Here is a 24,170-nt window from a genome sequence, read left to right on the forward strand (position 1 = left end):
TTGCCAATTGATGGGCTTGCCCAAAGGCTTGACTGTCTGCTACTGAATTATGGAAAAGGCTGGCAACTCTCGAGGCATTTCGTTTTCAAATAGTGCTGCATCATCAGTTTTTCTAACATTCTAAATGCTAACTTTATTTGATAGACACATTGGTATTTTTTCTTCAGTTTAAGAAACTGAAAATACGACTTGTGAGCTCAATTTTTTAAATTGTTTTTGTCTACATTGTAGCAGAAGTTAAAAGGCTCAGAGTCAGACCATGTGATGCCGTGGAGCCTTACGTGTATCTGTTTTGAGAAGAGATGGTAATTATGGTGTTTTGAGTATGTGTCCCGTGTAATTGCCCGTGTTAGTTCTCTCTTGCAAGTCAGAAATGGAATTTATGCTCCACTCACAGTGTGCGGTCAGTTGTTAATTGTAATGAGGCTGTGCGGTGGAGGATAGGCTTCCATGGATTCTCACTGTGTGGTGGAGGAGCTGGGTGGGGGCACTGTGAGAAGGGCTGCTTCATAACCAGAGGAATTGTCCATAACCACAGAGGGTCTTCATCCATAGCCCCCAGTTTCCACAACTCTTATTCTGTCTTCCCCCCCCACTCTCTCTCATAGTTCATCTGGCTTTATTGGTAGTTAGCCTTCTATTTGCATGTTGCTAAATCGTAGACTGAATTGCAGATGGCCTTATTCTGCCTGTGTATTGCTCCTTCCCTTCCCTGCCTGGCTCTGTGCTGAATGAGGAGTTTCGTATTCCCTGCTCTGTCTCAGCTGGCTGTGGCCCAGGTGAAGCTGCAGAGGGAAGGGAGAAGGGAAGCGTCTGGCAGAACAGAGTATGACTGCGGCTCCGCCCCTCCTCGCCCCCAGATGGACCGCTTATCCCATCACGGGGCCTGTCGAAGTAAACCCAGAGCTAACGAAATGAAAACATTTTGTTTAAGGAGATGGAAAGCTTGCCCACCCGCACTTTCTCAATTGATTAAATTATGAAAAAAAGTATGGTGGCTTCTAAATGTCAGGTTGAACTTTTGGCCTAGTCAACCATGCTACTACTATTTTCCTTGTTAAATTGTTAACCTTGCAGCCACTCCTGTGCTAATAATGCAAGTACATACAGTATTGGACAGCTATAGTGTTTGCTGTTTTAAGTTTATTTACATATGTCTACCTCTGTGATGGTTGCCATGCGTACAGTAAAAGCAAACAACTTGATGAATTATGAAATCAAAATTTTATCTGTCCTCTTAGTGGGGGGTTGGGAAGTTGAATCTAATTCTCCTGATCTCAACCAATTTAAAGTCTCACATCCACCTGAAAAGAAAAAACAAACACACACACACACATGGCCATAACTGCAACTTTCAGACAAGAATTCACAGGATTTTTTGGCTCTCTGGGGATGAAAGTAACCACAGAATTTCAAAAAAGTTAGCCACAGAGAACTTGCTATTTCAAGAATGCAAAGTATTTCTAAATGATTGAAATGATTTCTTAAGGTTTCTCAGAGCAAACGCCTCCACAGGCTGACCTTTTTTGTCAATTTTTATGAATCTTCCTAAGAGATCTTCTGGCTGACATTCATGTGAAGGAGTGTGTATTTGACGGGCATGATGCAGAGTGGTTCTGTGCCCTCTGTATTTCCACTGAATACTTGTTGAGGTATAAAATAAAGATGGAAAAGAATGGCTTTTTGTGGAAAAGTAGGGCTTTGTTGTAGGGCAGATCATTTGTAACACTCCTGGGAAGCTGGGATGGTCTTGGTCTCAGGGACATGATTTAAAAACGGCAGGCATAGTTCCATATTCCTGGGGGATATGGAAGCCCTTTTCATGTGGAAGAAGTGGGAATGTTATGGTTCCACAGTGGTCTTATCACACTGATTTAGTGCACACCAGTCATGGACATCACATAAGACTGAGCTTCTGAGTGGTCCAAAATATACCACTTACACAGCTTATGCATTGCTGCAATTTAGCAGCTTTGTAATTCTGCACAAAGACTCATTCAGTCAGTATAAGCCTATTGAACATATTATGCTCATCCAACACATCTTAAATGTAATAACATGTAATACATTGTAGCAATGTAGTGAGAACTCATGTAAACTAGGAGGCCAGAACTTTGTTTAGGATTTGTGAATTCTCCACCCTTTTTGTGAATGGTTTGACTACTGAGTTACTGACTGGATATGTTACTGAGCTTTCTGTCATATGTTGCAAATTGTTCCAGATGCTGGGAATTTGATGTAGAAGAATGCATGATTCATGAAAATCATAAAATTATGCAAAATATGTTTTCATAACTGCTCCCTGGATGCTCTCAGTCCTGCTTTGAATTTAGAGAGGATTTAATCATCTTTAATCACTTTTTAGTATTCTTGATTGGCAGATTGTTCTAGTCAGTCACAGCATGCACACTGAGGAGGGGAGTACATCTGAAATATTAAATATGTAATGGTATTTCCACTGTTAACCTGTATTGCTGAATTGATTTATGTGTTTTATTGTAATGGGTGGGCAGTTTTCTTTTTGTGGACGGGGTTTGGCATTTCCCAGAAAGGGGGAAGTGTATGGTTCCTTTAAAGGGGCTTGTCCTTGGGTCCTTGACAAGTGCGCTCAAGGCATACCCTGCTGTCTGACATTTGAGCACATGATTGTGTGCCTCTTATGTGAGGAGCTGCTTCTCTGTTTGCTGAAACTGTAGACAGAGTTAAGCACGAATTGGAAGGTGACTGCAATAACAAACAGTATTTATTTTCCAACTCCTTGTTCTCATATGCTGAGAGAACTTCAATGTCATTCTTTGGGGGAGGAAGCAAAAGTGAAACTGTAAATTTCAGATCAGGCGAAATGCACTTCAAGCCATTTGGAGATGGTATGTTCCTTATTTCCATGGCATACACGGAATGTCTGATTGGAATGTTACTCATTTTCTAGAAAAAAGAATATATTAATAGTTGTTAACATATATTCACATTTCAAGGTTTCTTAATGACTAAGATTTTGATAGTGAGCCTACATTTCTGCAAGCCAATAATCCAAATAAAAAAGTTAGTAGGTTGTGGAATGCTCTGTACTGGGATTTTATTTTTTTACATTAGTTCTGAAGAAGCAGATTCTTGGTGCTAATAAGATTTGACTACTCCGATAATCAGATGCCATAGCTGGAAAAATAGCATGCTAAGGGTTGTTCTATATTGAATTACTTTTGCCTGCAGCAGCAGGCCTAGTGGTAATGGATCTTTATCTGCTATGGTTTTATTAGCCTATATGTTATCAGATCAGTGGAAGCTATAGTAAAATATAGGCTACTCTAAGTATTGATTGCCTTACTGACCATCAAGATTTAATTCAAATTATTGCTAATCTTTCTGAACCAACTGGATATATTCTGAGCATGAGTGCTGATAGAATTATTTAAATATCAGTTATTTCCACCTATAAGCTTTCTTGCAGATTGTTATCTACTAAATTTTGGCAGCTCAGCTGTTTTCTGTTGGTGGTAATGTCATTTCGCATCTTTGGGGCGCATTTCTGTCCCAGATTAAATGGACGCAAATTAAAGATAATGCAGTTCCATATTGTGGAGTGATAAGTCAAGAATGCAAAGCTCAGTGCAGAGGAATTTGTTCATTCTGTCATAGTGGATTGAAAGCCATTTTTCTTGGTAATGTTAGCAGCCTAGCCTGCTTGTCATGATTTCCATCTCTGATGAAAATGTGCAGTTGTTCTAATTTTAGTAGTGAATGGGTGGTTGCCTGTGTGCTGAGTCTGACTCAAGTAGTCCTTCTCATATTGGGCAAATCTTATTTTTCTTGCAAGACACACAATAGCGAGAGACCAATTAGCCTACATGCTAACCAGTCAGTGCACCCAAACAATTTTTGGGTGAATATGTTTGTGTGCAGTATGTTTCGCTGGATGCTGTATCTGCACCAAACTTCCTGAATCAGACTTTTGATGGTGTTTTACATTATATTTTAAATACAGTTCAACCCATTTATGAAGAAATTAGTTTTTCATACATGATCAGGGGTACAAAGTAAAGTACTACAAAACATAAAAATTCTAGGGTTGCACGTTGTGCTTCCTGCTGCATGCATTGTGTATGTAGCACTTTTTGTAAGCCCTCTTATCTGTGTGCCTTTGATTGCCAGAGATCCGGAACCAGCTGGTGGAGCAGTTTAAATGCCTGGAGCAGCAGTCCGAGTCACGCCTGCAGCTGCTGCAAGACCTGCAGGAGTTCTTCCGGCGCAAGGCCGAGATCGAGCTGGAGTACTCGCGCAGCCTGGAGAAGCTGGCCGAGCGCTTCTCCTCAAAGATCCGCAGCTCCCGGGAGCACCAGCAGTTCAGGTAAGGAAACGGGGAAAAGGCTAAATAAATAAAAACATTTAAATGAAGGAAAACTAACCTAGCACTCAACACACGGTCAGCTTTGCTGTTCTGTGTGCGTGTGCGTGTGCGTGTGGGTGTGTATGCTTGTGAGCATGTGCATGCATGTGTGTGTCTGGTTCTTTTAGGTTTGTTTGTATCTTCTGTGCATTATTACTCAAGGTTAATGCAATTGCAGCTGTCTTGTCAGAAGAGCAGTTTTTTAATCTCTTCTCAACATTCCTCCTCTGAGTTATTTGTGCAGTATGGATGGTTCCATTTTTCATTTTCTGAAACCCATCTGAAGGAATTGAACTTACAGATAGGATTTATGTTTTATTATTATCCCTGTTTAAAGGGGCCTTGGCATTTTAGCAACATCTGTAAAGGCAATGTCCAGTAATCGTGGGGGAAATGTCCTCGCAATATTTTTACAACACCGTAGTATCATTATTTTCCTGCAAGGTCTGAATGATGATTTACTGTCCTAGATTTGGCCCTCCACATTGTCCTTTGCTGTCATAGCTGTGCATTTAGGAAAAAGGGCATTTAATTCATTAACACTTCTGACAAAACTGACAGACTTAATTTGTCTGTATGTCTTACTAGTTTCTGCTTCCTGTTTGAGGGTACCCTCATTTCTTTCCTTGCTTCTTTTTTTCTGATGGGCACAGTAGGTATAGCAGTCCCCTTTTGGAAAATGCTTGTCTAAGACTTTGAGCTGGGTGCTGGCTACATAGGCTTTTTATGCTGCTGAACTATTTAATATATGTAATCATTATAATATATGTTATACATGGATTTCCTCTCGCCCTATGTTGCAGTCGTTTAAAAAATTGTTAATTTCATTAATGTCTTTGTGGTTGTTTTATTAAATTATTTTTTGTCTGTGAATGAAAAGGTTATTTAAATTTTGAATGTGCTCATCTGATGGACATGTAATCTAATGAAAGTAAAAGAGTTCATACTATTGTTTTAAATTATAGCATTCTGATTCGAGCTTGAGTTTAAGATTAAAATTGGCATTTTCTGGAAAAGGATAATGACTAAAAAATATTATTCCATGGAAATAGTCATGTGTTCATTACTTTATTACTAACTATACACATCACATCTCTTTAAAATGGCTGCTTGCAAATGCTTAAATACTTTCTGAAGAGCCTTCTATGCTGATTCTATTTGGATGGCTCTGATACTGTGTTGAATACAGTTCCTTGTTCCCACTAGTTCCTTGGTCCCATGGGTTGCTAAAGAAAGGTTTGCATTTACATGCAGATTTGCCCTTGACACTAGGGTGGTATAGGTGGTATCAAGCGGACCGTGACTGCTAAATGACTTGAACTACAACGGCATGCAATCAATCAGGGGATAAATCTTAGGGGTGGAAGTGTACCTGGCCAGTCACAGTGCTTCAGTTTGCTGGACTCAGCAGATATTCTGCCCACATTATGATTTTTGGTTACAGATACTGTAAACTGTAAAATACACATTTTCTGTCCAATTCATTTCCATCCATCCATCCATCCACCCATGTAAAGACACTAGTCAGGTGAGCGCTGAATGGAAAACATCTGGTGAAATGTTCTTTTGCCAGTTTTGCAATGATAAACAAACGTCGACAACACAAAAATGAATGTGATTCGTGTGCTGAGCTAAAGATTAAGATACCCAGCAATGGAAAATAATTGCATTCTTATGGTTTCTCGAAGTGCGATGTCAAATATTGTAGCCGATGTTCACGTTAACTTATCTCTCTGAGATTCGCAATATGTTCACACTCAAAGCAAGTGTTCTGTTCTGCCAGCTATTCAGTAGTAGGACACTGTGGAAGATATCTGGAGCTTTTTAATAACAAAGCATTACACGTTTATTGCTGCCAACTCATTACAAAATAAGTTTTTTTTTACTGAAATCCTGACTGATAACTTGATAAACCACAGCTAGTGTATAAAAAATCAATGTCGTGTAGAGCCAAAATTATGGCAAAAAGGAAAGCTTTTTGTCCCCAAATGGGTCTGAATATAATAACGCTCTGTTTTGACAGATTAGCCGTTCTTTTGAAGGTGTATAATATACAGTAAGATAAATAACTCACACTGATAAAGGGCAGTGTCTGTTATGATGGAGTGTAACTAACAAAAATGATAAAGTAGCTTTGTGATTCTAATACTTCTTCCCTTTCAGTCTCACAAAAGCTGCATAGATTTGCTTTCAGACCACAGAAAATATGCTAATGCAAATCCACACTTATAAAACATGCTAGTTTAGAAATCTGTGCTTGTAATTCAGGAGAAATACTGCACTTGACTCAGAGATAAGATATTGTTTATATTAATGAATTAAATTAGGCCCTGATCTAATGACAGGAGGAAGGGATTAAAGACCGCTCTTTATCTCTTGGTAGCAGACAGAGTCTGACTGCTTAATGCTTGTAGGAGAGGAACATTCTGTTCAGATATCTCCCTTTTTTCCCTGTATTCTGAGGTTGACCGAGGGATCTCTGTCTTTTTGCATATGTCATTATGCTGAAAAGCTGAAATGTTGGAAACGGATTGTGACTGAGCCGTGGAGAAGTCCATATTTACAAGCCAGGGGAGCTCACTCTCCATCCACAGCACGCCCATAATAATACATTCAGGGCTATTTAGTAGATCTGTTTTATAAATTAATCATTAGTTTCTTTTATTATTTAAAGATCACTTTTATGAGAACATAAGAATGTATTGCACACAGAAATAAAGGCACAGTGAATGTGCATTTTGTTCTTTAGGGAACAAATTTGCAAAATATACCTTGAATGTACAATGGTGTTCTATTTGGGTACTAATAAGTACATTTTACAAGCAAAGAAGGTACAAATAAAGTATATTGCTGGCTAGGGGTATAATTTTTATGTACCCCTTAGGGTAGCGCCCCAGTTACAAGCATTTGTACCTTTATAGGTACTTTTTCATACATTTTTATGATAGTGTATGAAGAGAGTTATTAGATAATTTAGCCGATCTAGTCTGGCCACCTATACATCTATATAAAGTGGTAAATATTAAAATGAGGATGGCACATTTTAAATTTACTTAATCATCCATTGTTTTTTCTGCCTTCTCAGTCCAATAATTCCAGCTGTATATTAATAACTAAGATTTATGTGGGTTTATGCTAGCACACTACGATGCATCCTATTCCCTCATACAAAGACACAGCCTTTTTCCCCAAGACATTTTTTTCCTTACGCTTGCTAAGATGTATACTTAGGAATGACTCCATCATCACAGCAGCACTAGTTATTAATCATTCTCCTGCTCTTAACCACTTTGACAGGCTGACCAAATAGATGAACATAGCACTGGTGATGTATGTTTTTCAAGTATACTCAAATAAATATCAAATCAGGGTTGGAGTCTGATGAACCTGACACAGGCTTCAATTGCAGCTCCTCTATGTACAGTCCCTATCTGCAGCCACGGCATGCATATAATTTTCTGTTCTCCTCTGCTAATTTTCAGCCACATGCTGCACTATTTTGATATGTTATTAAACGGTTTTAGGCTGACATGAAATGTGAATGGAGGACAGTGCTGTCTGGGAAGAAATGTGTGCAGCAAGCTAGTTGCTCTTATTTGGACTGCCTTTTGGCTGATAACATCCAGAAGGGCTGATGCTCTACTGCTCTGCAGCAGCTGACGGGCTTTTGTCCAGGCCCACGGCTGTAGCCAGAGCCTGAACGTGGTCCTACTATGACCGATATGGTATTGAGTGGTGTCCGTTTTGGATATTTTCCCCTCTACGTTCATCCTGAAAGTCTGGGTAATTTATGGGACAGGCCAGGGGGCCCAGAGGCACAGATCACCATGTAAACAAATAGAAGCAGGACTGTAATTCAGCCCATTGGGCCTGAAATAGTGGCAGCACGTGCCAGTCCTGCGTTTCACTTCTACTTTGATTTTCCCTTTGAGACCAGCTCCATCTCCCACTGGCTCACAGATATGGTGAAGCTTGCCACTAGAGAAGATCTTAAGCTTTTTTCAGTGGCATCTTGCTTGAAAGTGAATACTTTCACAAGCTGCTGAGGAGTTCAAGCTTTGGAGTTCAGGAATTTTCATTGAACAACCAGAGACAAAAGTGCATTTTTTTATCCTGCCATTGCATTCTGCCTGGATCAGGATCCGATCTGAACACGGAGGTTACTGCACATGACCCACCATACTTGCCTTGGGGGCCTGCTGCCAAGCAGTGGTTAAACAACTGAGCTTTCAGCTCGAAGGTCTTGAGTTCAGATCCCAGGACGGGGCACTGCTATTGTGCCCTTAAGCTAGATGCTTGTACTGAATGGCCTCCGTACATATCCAGCTGTGCCAATGTGAAATGGGTACATTCTAGGCTAAAGTGAATGTGCCTCGGAAGTGCCTAATGGGACAGTAGGATGGTTGTAGTTCAAGAGTAAAGCGGAAAAATGAACCTAAACTCGTTATTGATGAACGAGCTCTGGACTGCTCTTTCAGTAAATGCCCTCTGGGTCCTTTGCCTATTCTTTCAACCAATCAATTAATCAATTGGCAGTTATTTGTTGTCTCTGTTCATAGTACAATGTTGTTATTGATCACAACATAAGAACTATTTGAAAAGGTGGACATGAGAACATTTAACATAAACCTCTCAGAATCATGCAGTTCTGATGTTCTTTGCGATTTTTTGAAATTATTTTTTTGATTATTTAATTCCAATTATGTTATATTTTTGATATCTGCATTTATGTTCTCAAACCTTGAAATACAAAAGGGAAATTGTACAGTACTGAGGTTTTTTCTGAACCCCTGCATGGTGGTATTATGTTATAGGTCATACAGTAGTACCGTAGGTAACCTGAATTTTAGACCTGAAATTGAAACGGCAATAATGACTTGGTAAGGGATATATCTATACTATATCTACACTAATCAGAAAAAGAACCATTGTGTGCACAGAACAATAGCTCATATGATACACTCACCATTTCTGCAGTTGAATGCTGTGGGTTCATGGTTATCATTTTGTGGAACTGTAAATACAGTATCTTCCTCTTAGATTTCATGTGTCTTGGGATCTTAATCAAATGAAAGCTGGTAAATATCTAGGTAAATATCTAAATATCTATCACACATGTTGTTTTTAAAGTGCATATGAAATCATTGAGTTTAACAGAACAAAATGAATGTACAAGTCAAAGAGAAATGTTATGCTGCTGTTAAATTCTACATGTTTTTAATTATTGGGATGATTGAATGCTTCATTACTGATCCTAGAATCCTTCTACCATTTTTTCGGGAAAATCTGTCACGGTTATTGTCAGTGTACAGTGTGGCTAGAACATCATGATGCCAGAACAGTAGTCTTTAGTCGGAAAAGTATTTGATCTCATGAACTCCCTGCAGTACCTCTTTTAGATCCAAAAAAAGGCTGAGCTTATTGGAGTTAAAGGCCGTTGTCGACTGGCAAATGGTTATTGGTATTTGCGTCCCAGATCAAGGCTCAATGCTTACTCAGCATTTTACTTATGGAGAGATACACTTGCGAATGAGTAATTAGTGAGGGAGGATTTTAACGACAATGGCAGTTTGGTCATAAATTGTACTAATGTAAGATATTATGGCCTAAATGCTGTGGCTGCCTGTATTCACTTAATGCTTTATCAGATGACGATCAGAGCAGTTCTGTGGCGTGGCTGAAAAGTGATATTTGATTGCTGAAAGTAAAACATAAGTATTTTGTTTCTTTTATGACTTATTTGCTTGCCTTCTCCTTACTTTATACAGCTCTCAATGAGTTTGTGGAAACCATTGTGGCAGCCCACACCGAATTTGAATCAGTGACTTTTAGGGTAGAGACATCCCGAAACGCAAGACAATGCGATTGGTCATTGGACTTTCAGTTCACTTGTGCTTTTTTCAAATGGGAAGTCTACACTGTCATATCAGCAAGCAAAGCCCTCTCTGTTTGATGTGAACATGCCCCGTTAAAGACAAGATCTGCACTTACAAATCTGTATCTTTACCATCTTTGCATTTCTGCATATCTCACTTCTTCTTCCTCATTTAAAAAAACAGATGCCTCAAAGGTCAGCTGGTTTTCCAGCTGCTGTGTCAGCCTGTTTGCTGGAGTCAACATACTGAGCTTGTCTGTTTTATGTAAGATTGAGTGTTAACCTGCATTTGCTGTCTGTTAGATATCACGGTCACCTGTGTTGATGTATCTGAAATCCTGTGTTCCTTTTGCTGATAAGATGTGCCTTGGTGATATATGCATTGCATTATTTTCCTGTGTGTTACTTGTGTATTTGGGTGAGCATGTGTTTGCTGCGACGCAGCATTTGTTGGCCGCATATTTAGGTGTTACTATGGCTACATAGACCTTCTGCATGCAGCCGTATGTCAGGAATGGAAATTAAATTAACGTCAGCTAAAAAATGAATGCCATATTATTTCTGTCCTTATCTGTGTTTGCTGTGTCTTTATGCAGGGCTATGGTTATGATAAAAAAGAGGTTATTCCACATTCATGGTCTGTCAGGTGCTGGGTTGTTTGACCTGGGGGCATGTACTGTGCATTGTAGTTTGATGCGAGTGTGTGTGTGTGGGTTTGTGACATGTCTCTATAGCCTATGTCTAAAATTGGAGGGGAATCACCGTCAGTAAATGACTACCATGCACTGACACAATGTCAGCCATAGTTAAAGAGGGATGTTTGGAATTTCCTATGCTTGGTTAAACGAGGAAGCCCCTTGTGTTCCAGTTAAATGCTTTGTGTTCCCCTTGAACCCTAAACCTGGCATTTTAAGCTAGCCCCTATGGAGATATGACACAGACTGGCTGAGACACTTCAAGTGAAAGAGGTCCTTGAACACTGTTTATATTCAGCTGATAGCAAAGTCACATTTGGTACTATTTACCAAAAGTTATGTAATAGATGTAGACCGCTAAAAGCAGTGAGCCGTGTGTCTGGTTTTAATCAATCCTCAGTACAGAGAGAACTAGGGAAGTTGAGCTGGAATGGTATTATTGGACAATTGTTTGTTGAATTGTGAGCTATGAAACCAAGAAGTGGCAATGTTTTCAGTAAGACAGGTAACGTAAAGAAATGATCTCCTCAGAAATTACACTCGGTCATGTGCCCATGAAGGTGTATGCCCCTGCTCAGCAGCTGTCGTAAGGTCAAACTTCGCACAGGAAATGTCTGTGTTCTTCAGTCGCTTTGGAAAGTATCTCCAGATGCAGGAGGGTGAGTGGAAACAAGCTCTCAGTTTTGTGAAGTGAGAAAAATCAGCAACATTTAATATGGTTCTTTATTGGCCCTGGCACGCAGAACAGCGTTCAAGACCTCAGACCTAAAAATATGTTTTTTTTTTTATCCTCTGCCCTCTCTTAGGAAGGACCAGCACCTCCTGTCCCCGGTGAACTGCTGGTACCTGGTGCTGAACCAGACGCGGCGCGAGAGCCGGGACCACGCCACGCTCAACGACATCTACACCAACAACGTCATCGTGCGCCTCTCCCAGGTGGGAGAGGATGTCATCAGGCTCTTCAAGAAGGTCAGGCCTGGGGAAATCACCATTTAACTATTCCACTTGTCCTACTCCTCATTAGGGATGGGACTGTTCATTTGAGTAAACAAGGGCTTGCTGGCAGATTCTGAAATGTTTAGGAAAAAATGTCATTAGGAAATGTGGAATCTTTTTTTTTTTTTTTTTTTTTTTTGCATCTTTCAAAAATAATTGCTGTAGAAGTACAGTCTGAACATTTCAGTAGTCCTTTAAGTGTCGCAAATGTGTATAAAAAAATGAGACACCAGTTCTAAATTCAGACTTTTCTGGATTTCAGCTGAGGAAGCAATGCTTCTACTGAGTTAGGTGTGAAAGTGGGAAGGGAAAGAGCTTCCAGGTCTGTGTCCTGGCCTGCTTATAGCAATGAAACACCTGCTTAACAAAGCTCGGTGACATTATCATGCTTCCCCCCCGGGCTTGTGCCCTTCCTACAGGGTGACAACACTGTCAGCGCACTGCAGGGGTGACTGTGGAAGTTTACCAAACACGGCTGGGTGGTTTCTTCACCTGGCTGGGCATTGCGCTACAGAGGTGACAGAGTGCCAAGCTCGGCTATGTGCTGTTTTCACCTGGCTGGGTTTCACTATGAATGGCTTCTCTCTGCTCATCGGCCTTAAACTGTCCTCCCCCACATCTCAGTGCAGTACACCTTAAATCAAGCACGAACAGGGACATAGTGGTACACTGCTCAGACACAGAGAAATCAGAATGTTACAACATGCCGTTGAGCCCCACACCCCATTCCCCCACCCCCTCATTTGTTTTTATTAGATAATGCTTGGTGTTCAGGTATAAACATGATTGGCAGACTTGCCCTTTCACGTGGAACTAAGGATATGCACTGTAATTTTCCTTGTAAGTTGATGTTTGAACTGAGTAAATTAATGTCACCACTACTAGAAGTGCTTTCGGAGGTACTACGACTAGTCTAAGAGAATAACAGAGCTATTTTAGTATGCATTATTATACACTGCCCAGTACATGATACATGTTACGTTATATACAGTTAGAGTATTATGTCCAGGTCCATGATGTTTATGCCAGCATGTTTAAATATTTCCTGTATGCAAGTCCCCTCAATATTGTGACTGTGGTTTGGTGATTGACACAAACACATTTGAGATAAATTGTATCATAAAGACATTCTGTCTTCACATGTTCTGGCAAGTGTGAATTGACAATGGGATTAACAGCAAGCTCAGATAACCCTGTTAGTAGTAGTAGGGTAGTAGTACCCTAACGGTACCGAAGCAAACTATGGGAGAGATACAAAATGGCGAGCATGGCATTTATGGTGGTGCAGGCATTGTTGTAATGGCTCTATGTTTGTGGTGAGCAGTACCAATTCCATAGAGATGGTGGCAAGAATTTCACATGTTCATTCCAAGTACATGTAGTAATATTTCAGATTGCAAAACTGTGATGGCATCTATTGAGAATGAGAGAGTGAGAGTGTGAGAGAGATTTAAAGGGTACCTGATATTTTGTGAAGGACAGATTAGCTATTCATCTTACATTGCCCTGTCATTTAACATAGGCATTTGATTTAAGGTTGAAATTAAGTTCTCTCAGAAACCCCAAGTATTGTATAATGAACTCCAAAAGAGTTTTAGTTAGATGTACCAAACACAAGGTATTTTACTAGTTCTTGTAAGGCTGTTATATAAACCGGTTGTTATGCCCAATGGGACACGTGCTGGGGTTTTTTTCCCCACAAAAACACGCTAAAAGTACCTGGTATGTACCTGGTTACTTAATTGAGTGGGTAGTTTTCTGCCCCAGTTTGCAGTTGAACAACAGCATACATGAAATGATGCAAACTGTTAAAAAAAAAAAGGTGTGAACAAGGTAACAAAAGACACATTTTTAACTGCCTCTACCTCTGAGAACACAAACCATAAATATGAATATTCCCTCTAGTAATTCTCAGAAATATTATTACCACTGCATCCTTTGTCTTCTGGGGAGGTGCAGCTCTACACAGAATAACTGACCTTCAGAAAGTTGTTAAAATGTTGAAAGTTTTTTTTTTTAAAACAAGCAGCCCACAGATGGGAGGACCTTTCGTTCTTCCCATCTGTTTGGCAGTTATGCTCTGTTTTTGTCCTTCTTTTCAAATGAAATGCACAGAGTGAACAGTGCCAGCTTTTATTTCGCGTATTTATTTATTTTTGTCGTTGTCCTTTGTGTTGGTCTAAATCATCTAATGTCCAACTGTCCATAGTGGCCTGATATGCTGGAGAAAAACTGACCCGTGGGTCATTTCCAAGAGTCCAGTTCACCTTAATTATAGAGAAATGAGATAATTATATTGTCTCAGTAATTATTTTGAAATAACACTGAATTATAAGTAAGTGCAAGTGTTACATTTAAGTGCTTGTGCTTTATTAAAATTGACCTTTCAGGGATGTTTGAACTTGTCAGTGTTGAGTGTTTGTGAAGAAAAAAAACTTTTATTTAAGAATCGTACGTGGCTTAAGTTGTTTGAATCCCACCAAAACATTTGCTGATTATTTTGCTCTAAAAATGCAGAGGCTGGGTAGAAAGGGCAATGTTTAACTCCCTCTTCTCTGCAATTACTTTCAGGACTGATACTAATGAAGGAGAATGACTAGGTTATTTGAGGTTATTAATCTGATCAAGATAGAAGTGATGGTCTATATATCATTTTGCAGGTTCTACCATAAATGTATTTGACATTTTCACAGCCACACTGCTAAACGCAGAAGCGATTTGTGCATAATAGAGCGAAGACCATTGTGAACATAAAACCTATGACCCCAAACTTATTCCTTCTTTCAACAGCTGCATTTCAAAAAGAAAATGATGAGGGAAGTCCAACCATTGTCTGTTATACCACACTCCCAAACTGTCAGAATTGAAGAGTGCTGACAAAGTTTAAATTTCACTGTAAAATGTTCAGTGTTGAATAAACTGATATAATACATTTGATCCCTCTCGACCTCTGCTAGAGTTAAATACTGTGCAATTTACTGTGTTGACTTGATTTAACTTCTGGCCAGCAGAAAACCTTTATACCTGAGAAGTGGAGGTGGACTGAAAGTGATTATGCAGTCAGTGAACCATAGAGATTGTATGTGTACTGACTGCCACCAATTTACCGTTCATGTCCTTTGTGAATAGCACTGGAATACTGAATGACCAATTGTCCCTCTCTAGGATTTTTTATTTAATTTACTTTTTTCATGGGTTGGGATTGCATGGTGTCAAATGCCATGGATAAGTAAACTACATTTGATAACCAGTACACATGTATTAAGAGGCCAGTCATATATTGTGTTCAATAGCCAATAACTGCTTTCAAAATTCTATATCTTTGCCCTTCGTTTTCAGAGCAAGGACATTGGGATACAGATGCACGAGGAGCTTGTGAAAGTTACAAATGAACTCTACACTGTGAGTAAACCATTTTCCTTTCATTTGCCGTCGGAAGGGATCTGAAGCGTCCCTCCGTTTCCTCCCCCCAACGCTTCTTCACTCCCTCCATCCATCTCATTCTCGCCGCCTTAGGCCGTGTGAAAAAGCAATCTCTCAGCCGAGCCTTTCCATTTGCAGCGAGATGAGCTCCTGTGCCCGTGCTGGGGAGCCGTTTGATGATGACGGGCAGCACTGTTGCATATTTCTTGTCAACTGAATTTAACCCAGACCAGTGTTGCACAGGATCGTTGTGCTTGTCCAGACCTTGTGTTTACAGAGACACAAATATTACCTCCTGTACTTGGAATAGTTACACATCTCTGGTACTGTATTTGGCTCATTGGCACAGGTCTGTGCTTTAACTAACTCTTAATCCAGCTTTTTTGTTGTTGTTGTTGTTGTGGTTGCTAACTAGCTCCTGCGGACAAATGTTGATTGAATCCAGGCCTTTGTAGATCTCTTCCTCTTTTTTCTTTTTGTCTGTACTGGCTCTCTTTCTCTCTCATTTTGTTTCTGTCTTTTTTCCTCTCTACCTCGATCCCTCTCTCTCTCTCTCTCTCTCTCTCCCAGAAGAGCATTGTACTATGATTGTGTTTCATTTATCTGAAAATGGATATTTCAGAATAGCCTTTGAATGCCGTCTCCCGTTTTACCTCAGCAAACCGACCGAAAGCAGAAAGGGCTGCTCCCGATAAGGACGGGAGATTTAGCGCACGTGTGCGTCCGGTCATTCAGCCAGCCATTAATTCCCTCAGAAATAGCGATGCATTATTTATGAAAACGCCAGCCTAAATGTATGATGTTACACCGCCGTGCGTTCCTGGGTTAGCCTGCGGGGCTGGCAGCCGTTCTCATTTCAAGGTTGCTATTGAAGCTCGGCGTAGGTTAATGCTCCTGGGATCGAGGGACCAGCAATAGGCATGTTATTATTTCTTTTCTTTTTTCTTTCAAAGGGGTCTTGTTAAATATCCCTAGCCACGGAGACCAAAGTGAGCTTGTTATATTAGAGGTAAGCTGGCAGCAACTACGGAATCTCATGCCTTCTTTCCCTTATGCACACTGAAGTTGTATACGGCTGTCTGGAGCAATTCCAGATCTGCAGTGGCTTACATCTTTCTTCAGGTACATTTTGGTGTGAGTTCAATCAAGTGTTTCTGGTACTCTCTGATACACTCTATAGTTACTGTATGACACCATTGCCGTAGTAATGTTATTGATTTTAAGATGGAAGGGATTTCTTGCCCTGAGTTTAATTATGTGCCGAGGCTGAAATGAAAAACAGACAAAGAAAGAAACCGTTACTGGATAGGGAATCCTTTTCCTGCCTTAAATGCTTTCTCGATTTATTTTTTGTAGTGTTTAATTCCCTCACAAGGGCAGCAGCTCAAGTTCTTAAGCCATTTTTTTGTCGTTTTTAAATGTAACGCAGCAAGTCGTAGCTGTTTAATATTTTCCTGCTTAGACAAGATGTGAAAATGTGCAGCCCCCTCTCCAGTAATGCCCAAGTCCCACAAAGGCATAGCTGTCCAATTTGGTGCACTTCTGTGTTGTGACAGGGAACAGGCAATTTGTGAAATGGACGAGCTGGAGCTGGGATCTATTTCTGGCTTGCCGTGGCATACGTCTTTTTGACAGACAGTGTAATGGCTTTATGTACTGCTGGTGTTTGAGAGGAAAGGATGAAAAACAATCTGCTGAGTAGGACTGTGCAGGACTGGAAATGTAATAGTGAGCTTGCAAAAACGGTTCTGTGGCCTCAGATCCTTTATTCATATTTATATTTATAGCTATTTGGGCTGTTCATTGTTTTTCCAGTGGTAACCTTTAATTGTTAATGTGCAATGTATGTCACACCTCAGTCATAAATCCCATATATGTTAGTGCTACTGTTTGTAGAAGTCATTGTGGCATATATCAGCTAATATAAGGATTTATGCAGTGCTTCTCTGTACTTTGCAGTAGCTTTAGAGTAGTAGAGTTAGATTCTTTAAAAAAACAAAACACATTTCAGCCTCAGTAACTGGAAGCAAACCAATGCTGAAGTGCTATTGTAGCCATTATTGTCAGATAACAAAATGTTATGATCCTCCAATCGAGCATCTGGTTTAAGAATTGTTATACTGTGTTGCATTATGTGTACTGAACAGAGAATAAGGGACATAGGCCCATCAGACGTACTCTCAATCACTGCTATAACAATAGTGATTTTGAAATAATATTCATTGTTGTTGCCAATTTATGAAGTAATAGTGTTGAAAATGTTAAGATGTTTAATGTTTACGCATTTAAACAGATGTCTAAATCCCAAACCTGAAGATGAATCTTATGCTTACATCTCACTGTGCTGTGCTGTTGCAAGTTATGAAAATGTGTAATACATGGGCTGCTGGATGACTCATTTGGATAAGGCTCCACGCTGTGGTGCATGGATGAGCCTCATGGCCTCAGAGCTAATTTGGGCTGTGCCAGTGCCGACTGTGGCCGGTAATTCCATAGAGTATGGGATAGTACAGTCAGTTAGGTGTCCACGCTCATTGCTATCTCGCGACCCCTGCTGGTTGATCTGGTGTCAGTGGACTGTGCACTAAAGCATGCACATGAAAACCTCCAATGTAGCTGTTAAAACCTCCAACTCAGCTGTATACGATCATAGCCGTATTCTGCGCTGTGAACAGACACAGCTGGTGGCACCACGCTTCAGATAAGAACCATGGATATCTGCTCTTTCCGGAATTGGCACGGGGTTTGTGCATGAACACGGCTGTGGTTACAGACGATTGGGCATTCCAAATTGGGGTGGGAATTGGACATGCTCTGCACCATGTTGGGTGCCAGGTTTCTAATTAATAAAAAAAGTGTATAAAACATAATTTGGATGACATTTAATGTTTCCCAGAATGACTCGTTTTCAGATGTTTTGAATGAATGCTATCAGGGGTTGTTTTCTATGAGAGAGATCTTTGCTTGTTGAGCTGCTTGATCACTGGTTTGGCCGGCGTTTGGTAGCAGGCAGAGTGAGCATGCCCCTTCACAAATCCTCAGTGAGTATGCTTTAGAATGAGCCCACATACAGTAGCTGCCAGTACGGAGTGCAGAACAGGATTATGGTACTGGATGTTTTACTCAGAGATTGGGGATGCTATTCTGACCTGGGACACTGTCATTGCAAACTTGATCCATAAGTAATTTTGCCATAGTAGAAATTGTGATAATTCATAACATTTACATGAATGCCAATTACAGCCAACTAAACCAGAGCTTCAGCCTCGGGTATAAACATCTGGAGCGCCTGAGTGGTTTAAATCTGAGGACTCCATTGTTGCTTGCAATTGCCCAGAACTGCTTAAAGGAATTTACCTATGTGTGTTACATCATTGGTCGTCATTGTATATTCATAAAATATGTGGTGAATAGCAGATCAGCTTGCAAAGACATGCATTTCATTGGAAAGCTAGCATCCAGAAAGAACAGCCCGTTTCTGCCTGGCATTTGTGCAGTTTCATAAACAGTTTGTGTCTGTCTGCTTTCAGGTGATGAAGACATATCACATGTACCACACGGAAAGCATCAGCGCCGAGGGCAAGCTGAAGGAGGCGGAGAAACAGGAGGAGAAGCAGTTCAGTAAGTCGGGGGATGTCAACGTCCACCTCCTCCGTCACGAGGACCGGCCCCAGCGCCGCAGCTCCGTCCGCAAGATTGAGAAGATGAAGGAGAAGGTGAGGCCGCGAGGTGCAGGGATATGCCAAACTTTCATGCGGTTTTCTAAAGGATTAACGCATACAGTTTGGATTTCCACGTTGTGGAAACGCATTACAGGATGGGATGAATTAAAGATTAAATGGACCACATAACCTATTTCAAGTTGTCAGCATTGTAAGAGATTTTTCACACCAAATTTCACACCAATACCTGAAAGTATTTTTAATAAAGGTTTTTTTGCAGGAGAAACTCGTTTGATTGTTCAAGATCAAGCTTAATCAAGCTTGTGGTATCTGTAGTGTTCTCACTATCAAACACTCAGATGTTACAATGAAGCAGATATCTTCTTTTTTTTCTTTGAATCACACTTATTGGTGGGGGCAGCATTTGAAGGTGTTTTGTAACTGATGCACAAAATAAATTTTGCTTCTAGAGTTTTAACTCCTAGTTACACTTTGCAATAGTATGCACCCTTATTTGGGGTGACTGTGCACAGGTAGCTGTACATGTGAAGCAGTTCAGGAGGTAGCTCAACAGGTCAACCACAGTGTCACACCTGGGATTTCAGCTTGAAGCATTCAACATGTAAGCCCTGCCCTAGTCCATACTGCTTTCCGGCTTACTGTGGGTCTTCAGGTGTCAATCACTTCCAGTGTGCCTACTAAAATAAATAAAGCCATGTAAATATTTGGCAGGCTTGGAGGGTCCAGAGTGTGGCACACAGCATTTCCTCCCGCTCAGATAGGGAAACTTATGGTAGAACGGCGATAAACCTGCAACCTGCACCACTCATATTCATGGCACCTCTGTCACCATGCAATTTCTTATCTTCCTATAAAAGCAGCTGACCTGATTTTCACATTACAGGAGGTAGTAATGGCTAAATGATATCAAATAAAAAGTTGCAGATGAAGCTAGAATCACGTAGAGCTTTAGAACTCTCTCTGTCAAATTGTTAGAGTATATCTTTGCCAAATTGTAAGTTTGAAACAAGCTTTATTTGCCCTTTTGGGTGTATTGTTCTTGGAATATTGTGTTGTCAAGCTTGTGCTTCTGCAACTGCTTATTTTACTCTTCATTTTATTTATTTTCAGTCTGTTGGGGTGACTAGTGGCAACATGATATTTAAAGACATTGTCACTTTTCAGATGGGAAGAGCAGTATGTTATTTAATGCTTCACAACTTCTTTTGTTTGCAATGTGTAGTTATAGTTTCAGCATAATATCTTTAGCATAATTTCTAGGCAATCACTTATTTTCTTCTGAATTTGGAATGAAGTAAACACAATATGCATTTAGATAAATTTTTGTGTGAATTTATATCTGTGCTTGGCCTGGTTTCAAGTTAACATTTTTCTTCAACTTTGACAGTTAAATTAAGTTAAGTGTTTTTCTTTGCAAGTCATGCTCAGTGATTTTAGCGATCACCGAATTTAAAGGAGTGTGTGTGTGTGTGGCGGGGGGAAATTTGTTTGTGTCGATAGCGAATGCACTCTGCAGACCTGTACACATTAATCATTTAGATTTCATTACCCGCTAATGGAGGGAGGCTAGAAGTGCATACTCAACTGCACACCATCACCACCTTTCCTTTGTGTTCAAGAAGAATTTATTCTGAGCTGACATTTAATTTCCAGTTCTCCTTTGCTATAGAGATTCCTCACCTCAGTGGTACTTCCTGTTGGAATAAAGGTTAAATAAAACACAACATTCCCTTCAAGATCAGTGAGAAAAAAAAAACATTAGCTGTAATTGCAAAATATACCTATAAATGACAAGACAGTTCACACAATCGTGTGTTTTTGGGATTAGACATTGTATTGTCCAAAAGGGGTTTTTGAAATATCGAGGATGCCCAGTAATTCTTAAAATTGTGTCTGTCCATAATAGACAGAACCAACTGATTCAGATTTACCCTTATCCAAGATAGCTTATACTGCTTGCATGTAAAATATAGCTGTACATTTATCCTGCAGCATAGTTATTGATTGAGTTTGGCCCCATTGCTCAAGGGTACGTCGGGGAAGAAACCCTGGAACCTGCTCTCCATTCTCTGCAAACCCGTGTTCTTGACCACCTCGCTGTTTCTTTAGCAGAATTTCATTCACAATGAATGTTTCCACACATGTTGAATTTCCACTTCTCTTTTCCCCTCCAGAGGCAAGCCAAGTACTCTGAAAACAAGCTGAAATGCACAAAAGCCCGGAATGACTATTTGTTGAATCTGGCAGCTACGAACTCCGTTGTGGCAAAGTATTACATCCACGACGTCTCCGATATGATAGACGTAAGTGTGTAAAATATTACGCCTGTTACCTCATCCCGAGGCTCTGCAGCTTTAACCTATCGTACACTGGAACAGCTTTTCATTTGTCTTGGGTTATGTGGTAGATGCAGAGTATGTATTACAGCTGTTCTCTTACTGTTTTCAAACTGAATCACTTAGTTTTTGTTAAAGTATTTCAGCTCTGCACATTTGTGTTGTGAGATATACAAGAGTATGCAGAAGAGTATTCCTTCAATGCAGTAGCTGTTGTATTGCTGATTTATCTTAATTCTGGCAGGGGATATTGGAATTCAGTTTGTGCGTATAAGAAGTCATTCAGAAGTGTGCTCCTTATCAGACCTCCAAAAGAAAACACTGTTGCTGACAGAGCGTCGTTTGATGTATCTGAGGGGTTTCGTACATGTGTTTTACCATTTACATTGTCATTTAAGCATTGGAAATGAATACATTCAGACTTGGCAGTAAAATATGCCATTTTGTCAAAAAAAAAAACTGTGTCATTAGAATTGAGTCTGAGGCTTTGTACCACACTTTTCTTTTCTTTGAGCACTGGAGAGCAGGTAGATTTGTGTGATTTACCAGTTCAATTTGTCTCAGAGGCATCTGCTGTGGTGTCTTTAGGGGGCAGATTTAATGACCAAGTCAGAGTGCTGTAGTAAATCTGGTGATTTACCCCTTTAATAACTACAAAGTACGAACGGTAGAGCCAGACCAACCACTGGACAGCATCGTGTTCAGTCTCTCATTGATCTTTCTAAAATGCTCCAGCAAAGGAATTTATTACCCAAGTGGGTTAACATGGTCCCAACTGTTTCTGTTCATTTAAGTTTAAAGCTCATTTAGTGAGTGAAGGAATGGGGATTTTGATACCCATAGCTCATTGGAATGGAGAGCTGTGCTTTGAAGTACTCTTACATTTCATTACAGTACATTAAAATCACTTAGCGGACACTCTTATCCAGAGGGATTACAGTAGGGAACATTAATGTTAGTCACAGAAATACAAGTGGGATATCACCTAGTGGTAGGGCCCATTTATAATCATTAAGTGTCAAGCTGAACTACCAACGGTCAGTATTGCAAACTGTACCTCAATCATCAATTTTTATTCAAATCCTCTTACAGGTTTTATATCTATAATAATAAATGTAAGATAAAATAAATCTCCACTGATTGGCAGTTAGTATTATTATTCTTTAACTACCTACCACGATATCATTTTAGAATCACAGCAATACAGTAAACCAGCTTTTTTTGGAAAATTAAGATTTTTGGTATATTCTTCATAATTTCTCATTTTGTTCATAAGGAAATCTTTGAGGTCCTTCAGTATGATATTGACTGCCAGTGAAAAGCTTTGGGCCTGCATATTATTGAACCCTCTGATTGCCTGAGACTGCAGTTTTTTTATGGTGCCAAGGTCATATCTCAAGCTGAAGATATCTCCTTCCTCTCCAAGTGTTGTGACCTCGGTTACCATGCCAGCCTGGCCCGCACCTTCAGGACGTACTTGTCGGCGGAGTACAACCTGGAGACGTCCCGCCACGAGGGCTTGGACATCATCGAAAACGCCGTGGATAACCTGGACTCCCGCAGTGACAAGCACAAGATCATGGACATGCACAGCCAGGTCTTCTGCCCTCCTCTCCGCTTCGACTACCAGCCACACATGGGGGATGAGGTGAGTGTACTGTAGCCACTGAAAGACATATGCAGGTCATCTTGTACCATGGTTATGGAATCCTTTACACAGAGTTTAATGCTATTAATGGGGAAGGGATGGGTTTTACGTGATATAAATGATGTCATGATACTGCCAATCCATATTTATTTTTGATATAGTTAATACAATTTATAATGGAATGGAATTTATCTACTTTTTTTACTCAGATACCACAAGGTTTCTGAAAAGCCATTTAGATCAGGCTAAATATTTCTATCAACTAATGCATCCTGATTTTCCTGTGGTCATGGTATTCCCTGTGGAAAACTGTCAGGACAGCTGTGCTTTCCAGGCCCTGTGTGGCTGGTTTCATGTGCTCGTGCATGCTGTCCCCTCGCACCCCTCCCCCCAATCTCAGGTGTACCAGGTGAGCGCCCAGCAGCCCGTGCAGACAGAGCTCCTCATGCGCTATCACCAGCTGCAGTCTCGCCTGGCCACCCTGAGGATCGAGAATGAGGAGGTGAGATGGTCCGGGGGGGTCGTGGAAGAGCTGGGGGGGGGGGGGGGGGGGGCCGGGGGGGAGGGTCTTTTCAGTCAAAGCTAGTGCTCTGTGTAAATGAACAGATATTGAAATTCTGTGGAATTCGGATATAGCCTACTGCTCATAGGTACCAGTACTCAGTATTGCCGATGGTGGCCTCTCTCCATCTAAAATTGATTCACGGTGTAAACGGTTTCAGGCAAAGGGTAGCAGCGTACACATATCGAGACATTAATGGGCTTGATCTTGTAAATGGCTGGTAATGGATGATGCCGTGGCACGGCTGGGGCAGGCTGTTTTTGTCTCGCCGTAGGAGAGGCGTCCCCAGCAGCTGCAGGCAAACAGCCTGGACTGCTGCCACACTGCCTCCATATTCACCCGTTAGTCTGACAAATGTCTGACCCCAGGGGTCATCTCACGTTCAGCCACCGAATGATTACTTTGCCTTCAGGGCACAAAAGGCTGACGAGGAGCCAGACCAGGATATTTAAAGGTCACATAACTGCGTTTTATGTGACTTTTATTTCCTCCAGTTCTCTCGCACACTTCTTCTCTATTGGGTACAGTTTCATTCAGACCTGGAGAACAAAGCACAGGAGAGATAGGT

General features: G+C 40.6%; 1 protein-coding gene across 2 annotated transcripts in view; it reads left to right on the plus strand.

Annotated features, from left to right (window-relative positions):
• The window catches only part of LOC118207983 (SLIT-ROBO Rho GTPase-activating protein 3-like), a 78,567-nt gene that overhangs the window by 32,468 nt on the left and 21,929 nt on the right, over positions 1 to 24,170 (plus strand). For both annotated transcript variants that reach the window (XM_035382216.1, XM_035382219.1), the window contains exons 3-9: positions 4,150 to 4,345; positions 11,761 to 11,923; positions 15,290 to 15,352; positions 18,904 to 19,089; positions 21,231 to 21,359; positions 22,819 to 23,040; positions 23,441 to 23,542. In XM_035382216.1, the coding sequence (XP_035238107.1) occupies positions 4,150 to 4,345; positions 11,761 to 11,923; positions 15,290 to 15,352; positions 18,904 to 19,089; positions 21,231 to 21,359; positions 22,819 to 23,040; positions 23,441 to 23,542 (1,061 nt within the window). The remainder of the gene's footprint in view (positions 1 to 4,149; positions 4,346 to 11,760; positions 11,924 to 15,289; positions 15,353 to 18,903; positions 19,090 to 21,230; positions 21,360 to 22,818; positions 23,041 to 23,440; positions 23,543 to 24,170) is intronic.

The sequence above is a fragment of the Anguilla anguilla genome, chromosome 11, assembly GCF_013347855.1.
Source record: "Anguilla anguilla isolate fAngAng1 chromosome 11, fAngAng1.pri, whole genome shotgun sequence".
In the NCBI taxonomy this organism is placed as follows: domain Eukaryota; kingdom Metazoa; phylum Chordata; class Actinopteri; order Anguilliformes; family Anguillidae; genus Anguilla; species Anguilla anguilla.